The following is a 6,272-nucleotide window of genomic DNA, read 5'->3' as shown; positions in this document are numbered from 1 at the left end:
GGTGGTGGCCGAGGCCCAGGCGGCGGCGGCAGCCCAGGAGGCGGCGGACGGGGAGCGGCGGGAGCAGGCTCGGCTGCAGAATGCGCGTCCGCCGGGGGCTGCTGCGGCTGCCGCGCCGCTCGCTGCTCGCCGCACTCTTCTTCTTCTCGCTGTCGTCCTCCCTGCTCTACTTCGTCTATGTGGCGCCCGGCATAGGTAGGAAGGAAGCCTGGGGTCCTGGGAGGGGGGGGGGGAGAGGCGCCGCTCCGGCCTCGGGGAGCGGGGGAAAAATCTCGGGAACCCCTCGCCCCACCCTGACGGCGCGCCGACCCTTGGAAGACCCCGGCCGGAGGCCGCCCGGAGCCTGGCCGCGGAAGATTGCGGGGACCCCGGCCCGACCCTCGGGAGACCCCACGCCCGGCCTTCGGGGGACGCCAGGACGTTCCCGCCCTCTGCACCCCGACGGGCCCCGGAACCCACTGCCCCCGCCTGCCTCCCGCGCACCCCCGGCCCTCCTTACTCCATCCCCTGGCGAGCCCGACGATACCTTCGCCCCCAGCCCGGGACGCCCCCTTTCCCGCCCTTGCCTCCCTCGAGCCCCCCCCCCCCCCCCTTCCCGCCGCTCGGCTCGAGAACTCCCGCTCCTCCTCTCCCGTGGTCTCCCGAGGCCCCGGTTCCCGGCATTCCGCGGACCCCGAACCCTTTCGGCCCTCCCGCCCCTCCTCGCCGAGCCTCGGTGGTGGGGTCTCGAGGCGCCCCACCTTCCCGGTTCCCATCCATCCTTCCCCTCTCTCCTCCCGGGTGAGTCCACCGTTTCCTGCTCCCCCTCCCTACCCTTTCTTCCCTCCACTTTCCTGTTATATCCACCTCCAGGTTCTCCTCCCCAGCGCACACATTCTCCTCCTCCAAGTGGCCCCTTTCCTCTCCGGGTGGCACCCCCCCCCCCCCCCTCGGGGGGGCCGCCCCCCCCCCCCCCATTCAATCTGTTAAACCCTGAGCGTCCCACGCCTCCTCCCCGTCTCCATCTCCCCACCCCCCACCCCCAAGGGCACACCCTTGTTACTCCGCCCCGTACCTCTTTTCCTTCCCCAAATTCCCCCCCCCCCCCTCCGGTCCTCGGCCGCAGTTTCTTCCTGAATGAAGACTTAGGCAGAGGGGCTGTCTGGACCCTTCCACCCTTTTACTTCTCTCTCGTAGCCTTGAGGGTTAGAAGGTGGCCCTTCAGTATCCTGTGGTGCCTGCTCAGGGACCGAGAGGACACGTAAATTGGCCCTAGAGGAGGAGATGTGATAAGAGCCTTGGGGGAAATGGTGCCAGGTGGGAAGGAGGAGCATGGAGAAAAAATGGAATGGGTACTCATTCTTCTGGAAGGCATGTCCTTTAAAGGCAAGACAGCCCCAGGAGAAACTGAACACTGCCCAAGCATAGACTTTGTAAGACCACAGAGCAGACAGACGTAAAGGACATGAAGAAAGAGATTGGAAGGAAATACAGCATGAGGGTTGAGGTCAGAGGACACCGAGGTCGGACTCGAATTCAAATCCCTGCCCTTTATGACCTTGGGCAAGTTACTGAGCCTCAGCTTTTCTCCTCTGTAAAATGGGAGTACTAAACCTAGCCTCATAGGGTTTTAAGGATGGAAGTAGATACATTCTTTTTTAAAGCACTTAGGATGCACAGGGAGTTTTTGTACGTGTTTTTTTAAAAAACAGTTACATGCAACTTTGGAGAAAGAAGGGAGTAGATGGAAGGTTTAAAGAATGTATTTGACTGACAGGGTGTCACCACACGCTCCAGAGAAAACTTTAGTTCAGGGTGAAAAATGACCAGAAGATGCTGTTGGGGCAAGGAGAGTAGATTCTGCTGCAAAAAGTCTGGGTCATTTGGGTGTTAGGAAAGGGTTGATGGGTTCACTATAGGGGCATGCCCTTTAGGACTGTAGTAATGCCTAGTGCCATTCTCTGTTGACCTGTCAACACTGAACTAGCTGAATAGAGAAATTTCCAGATAGAGCAGGAGATTCTCTCCTGATTTTTTTTTTTTTTTTTTAAGAGCGTATTTCACTTGCTGGTTAATATTGATGCTGTATACTATAAATGAAACCTGGAAAGATAGAACAGGCACCGTCTGATTGTCCTAACAGTTTATGAAGTATCTTAGGGAAAAAACATCCCTCTGGGAGAGTATAGTATGTGGTCTGATGGATCAGATTAGGAGAGAGGAATTTTGGCAGAATGAGAACAGGTGAGTAATTAGTGGAATTAATTGAGAAAAGAGGTCATTAGCATATTAGTTATTAGACTTACTAACAATGGGTGTGAGATGATAGATTTAGACCTAGATGTATTCTTGCAGCCATAAACGCTTTCTGTGACAGGTTATTTCTGTTGTTTGTACATAAATCAACCATATCCAAATAGCAGAATAATCCCACTGGGATGGTGATCACCCTTGAGATTAGAAAGGTTAGAAGGCACATTCTCCAGCAGAACTCACCAACTCAGTTAGAATTCCTCAACAATAAATTTTTAGGTCAGTGGAACCCCAGTGTAAAATGATGAACATTTACCATGCTTAGATTCCTGTATCAATGAAAACTGAAAAAGATGCGGTGCACTTACATTTTCACTAGTTTCTCCTTAAATGGAAGTCTTCTAAAGGGCCGATCTTCTCAGGATTCAACTTCTGTTAGTGGAGAATGTGAACTGCACAAAAGATGTGGAATGGCTTTAGGGTTCTTGTAGGCACAGTTATATTCAGCTGTTTGGTGGGATTTTTTGGTCTCGTTTTTGTTTTTGTTTTGTTTTGTTTTTTAAATCTTGGCTTTCCTGTTAATACACTTAATTTCTCAAATGGCCAGCTTTGGACAGTGGGGTGGCAAATCTTTCCAAAGGTTAAGGCAATCGAGAGAAATAGGTTTTATGTGCCTTGGGTTGTCAACACCTTAATTTGAGACAGTTATTAAAATGAGCTTAGAAAATAACATTAGGTTGAACCATATGAAATTTCTGTTTTTGCAGGTCAAAAACAGCTGTATGTTGGCAGTGTGATAATAGCTTAACCTGATTCATTTCCAAATAATGACATTTCTCACTTCTGGCATAATGGAAAGTGTTAGTGACTTACATTTCCTTCCGGGTTTAATTTTTTCCAGTCCTGCTTTTGATTTGCTTTATATACCCAGTGATCACGTTTTGCTCAAAGGCCTACAGAGAAATCATCAGTTCAAAAAGTGTGTTACAACTATATTCAGAAATAGGTAGACTTGAATTGAAATTGAGGTAAGAGAAAATTAATGTTAGTTATAAATATTTTAAAGTTGTTCATATATGATAGAATCCAGCCACAATTTTAGCCTGCCCACTAACTTAGTATTTTTGAGTTCTCATGCCAGCTTTTAATATTGGTGACCTATCGTCCGAGAGCAAAGGGCAATATCCTGGACTTGAGGGTCATCTGAAATAGGGGTAATGGCACCATTCGACTCGGAAAATTGGATGTGAGGACTGTTGCTTGCTAGATACGAGTACACTGTGCTTGTAATAAGTACAAAGAGTTCCCAGCTGCTTTAATACCCCTATCCCAGTCCAGTTAGTGATTTCAAAATATGGCTTCACTGCATATTACATTTTTGTTATTAATTCAAAGGTAGTGTTTTATATCAGCAGGTTGAAAGTAGAAATGAAAAGGATGGGGCAGAAAATGTGATGAAGGTGGTGGGTTTGAAATGTCTGAAGCAGCAGCTGATCTGGTGATAAAAATGTGTAGGAGCCTCTCTAGCCCTGCCCCAGCCCCAGCCTGACCGATTCCCGTGTATTTAATCGCTGCTTCACCCTTCCTGGTGAAATATCCCTATTCCTTTCAGACTTCTGAAGAAAACTTTGAACTTATTTATGATCCTTTAACTTCAAGAAAAAAAAATCTAACAGCTCAGAGTACATCTATATATTGCAGTCTGACCAGATCTTATAGAAGATAAGAGAAGTGAACTATTTATAGATGTACATAGGAAAGGCTGATTTAAAAGCATCTTAGTAAGTTTATGGGGCTGTTAGATGGGAAGGTTGTATAGAGGTTACTGACCTTTGCAAATTGGTAAAATAGTTACTGATTTTGAGAGAGGTGCCGTGCATGGTTGGAGGTAATAATCTATGTATTGACGAAACTTTGTTAATTGAAGTTCTGCCATTGAAACTAATTTTTCTTTTGTCCTTGGATTACCGAGGAGAGGAAATGGGGAATGATTTTTCCCTTTTGGCTTGCTTAGTTTCAAGAAAAGTTTGATTTTTGGTTGGCTTTTGGAAGGCAGGAACCAGTAATGCTAATCCCACCTGATTTGACCAAATGACCTTGAGCAAGTCACTTGATTCTCTCTGATCTTATACCTGACAAAACCCCAAAGCTGTTTGAAAAACCAGAACTTCATCTTAACCAACTTTTAAAAAAAAAATTTTTTTTTTAACGTTTATTTTTGAGACAGAGAGAGACAGAGCATGAACAGGGGAGGGGCAGAGAGAGAGGGAGACACAGAATCTGAAACAGGCTCCAGGCTCTGGGCTGTCAGCACAGAGCCCGGCGCGGGGCTCGAACTCACGGACTGTGAGATCATGACCTGAGCTGAAGTCGGACGCTTAACCGACCAAGCCACCCAGGCGCCCCCATCTTAACCAACTTTTAATGAGATGTTTTCACATACAGAAAGTTGATAATTCATTCATATTCTGTACAAATATTGGGCCTAAGATTTTAGATAAGATACATGTTTTATGTAGTCAAGTGCAACTTTTTCTAATAACCATAGGAAAATTTCAGAATCCCCAGGTTGGTATGAAAACAGCCTCGTTTTTTTGTTTTTTTGTGGGTTTTTTTTTGTACCCTATGTGAAAATGCCCCCTAAATGCCACAGTGCATGTAGTGCTTGAGCTTTTGTGGAGTGATATACATATGGTGGAATGTGGGTTATTTTTTTAAAAAAAAGTAAAAAAACTTCATCCTGTTAAAGATCACCACCCCCTCATGCTCATTTTCACACTCAACTCACTCAAATATTTTCTTTGAGTCCGGTCAGTTGTCTTAGAAGGAAACCATCTTTAGGGAACAGGTTGAAGTTATAAAACTGAACAGCACATTCTTGACCAGGACTTTGGCGATGTTTCATGTCTCCCCTGCAGCATTTTGCTGTGTTGGAAACAAGGTCTGGGTTTGGAGATGAAATGTCTTTAACAGTGAAAATATGCTCATCTTGGACAATCTTTAGAAGCATCCGTTCACACGGTATCAGTCACACGGTATCAGATACGGTTCCAGGCCTTTGATGCTGTAGCCAGTAGATGGTCCCGGCCCAATCCTGACATCCCCCCTCCCCCCACCCCAAGCTTGACAGGCCAGTGGGAGCAGCATATAATATATTACCAGGAAGGAGGGTCTCTGTGTTGCTAAGACTCTTTGGAACTCTTCAGGAGAGTAGAAATTCCAAACCATAGAAGCCAAAATGCAACTGACTGCTCTAATTTTGGAGCTTTTTTGATCATAGGAGATCTGTTGGACACATCCAACCATCTAAAGCAAACAAAACTTTAGCAGGCAAGAAGTAAAAGAATGTGATGCTGCTGAGGCCTGTCAAAGAAGTAGAGAAAACTGGAGCTTAACACTGGTCAAGATAAAGGATAATCAGAAGCAGACAGGTTGGGTGTGGCTTGGAAGAGGCGAATGGAGCCCTCTTGAGAAGAGGCGGGCCTGCGTATGCTACTAGTGTAAGGGTAGTTGTTCCTTAGTTTCTTTCTTTCTTCTTTTTTTTTTTTAGTGTTTATTTTTGAGAGAGAGCATGAATGGGGGAGGGGCAGAGAGAGAGGGAGACAGAGAATCCCAAGGAGGCTCCGCACTGTCAGCACAGAGCCCGACGTGGGGCTCGCACTCACGGACCGTGAGATCATAACCTGAGCCGAAGTCGCCGCTTAACTGACTGCCCCCAGGCGCCTCAGTTCTTCCTTAGTTTCTAATGCCAGCTAAGTAAGCCTGCTTGCCTTTGCACAGTAGGTGTATTTTTGTAGAAATATGTGAGAAAATGAAAGGAATTTAAGATCCATGGGTCAATAATGAGTATTTCAGTATCTACCTTGTTATGTTACCAGCTGTGGGAGATATTTGAATTCTAAGCTTCTTTTTAAACATTTTTAAATACAAAAGATGTTTTATTTTAGAGAGAGTGTGCGCATGCTTGAGAGGGATAGAGGGACAGAGGGAGGGAGAGAGAGAATCCCCAGCAGCCTCCACGCTGAGTGTGGATCCACACA

At 46.6% G+C, this 6,272-nt stretch overlaps 1 protein-coding gene across 1 annotated transcript in view; it reads left to right on the top strand.

The window, feature by feature from the left end:
- Positions 1-80: 80 nt before the first annotated feature.
- B4GALT5 (beta-1,4-galactosyltransferase 5) overlaps positions 81-6,272 on the top strand; it is a 73,610-nt gene continuing 67,418 nt past the window's right edge. The window contains exon 1 of the mRNA XM_040460015.1: positions 81-195. Within this exon, the coding sequence (XP_040315949.1) occupies positions 81-195 (115 nt within the window). The remainder of the gene's footprint in view (positions 196-6,272) is intronic.

The sequence above is a fragment of the Herpailurus yagouaroundi genome, unplaced genomic scaffold, assembly GCF_014898765.1.
Source record: "Herpailurus yagouaroundi ecotype Mexico unplaced genomic scaffold, PumYag 246, whole genome shotgun sequence".
NCBI classification, from domain to species: Eukaryota; Metazoa; Chordata; class Mammalia; order Carnivora; family Felidae; genus Herpailurus; species Herpailurus yagouaroundi.
This window is presented reverse-complemented; position numbering and strand designations above follow the sequence as displayed.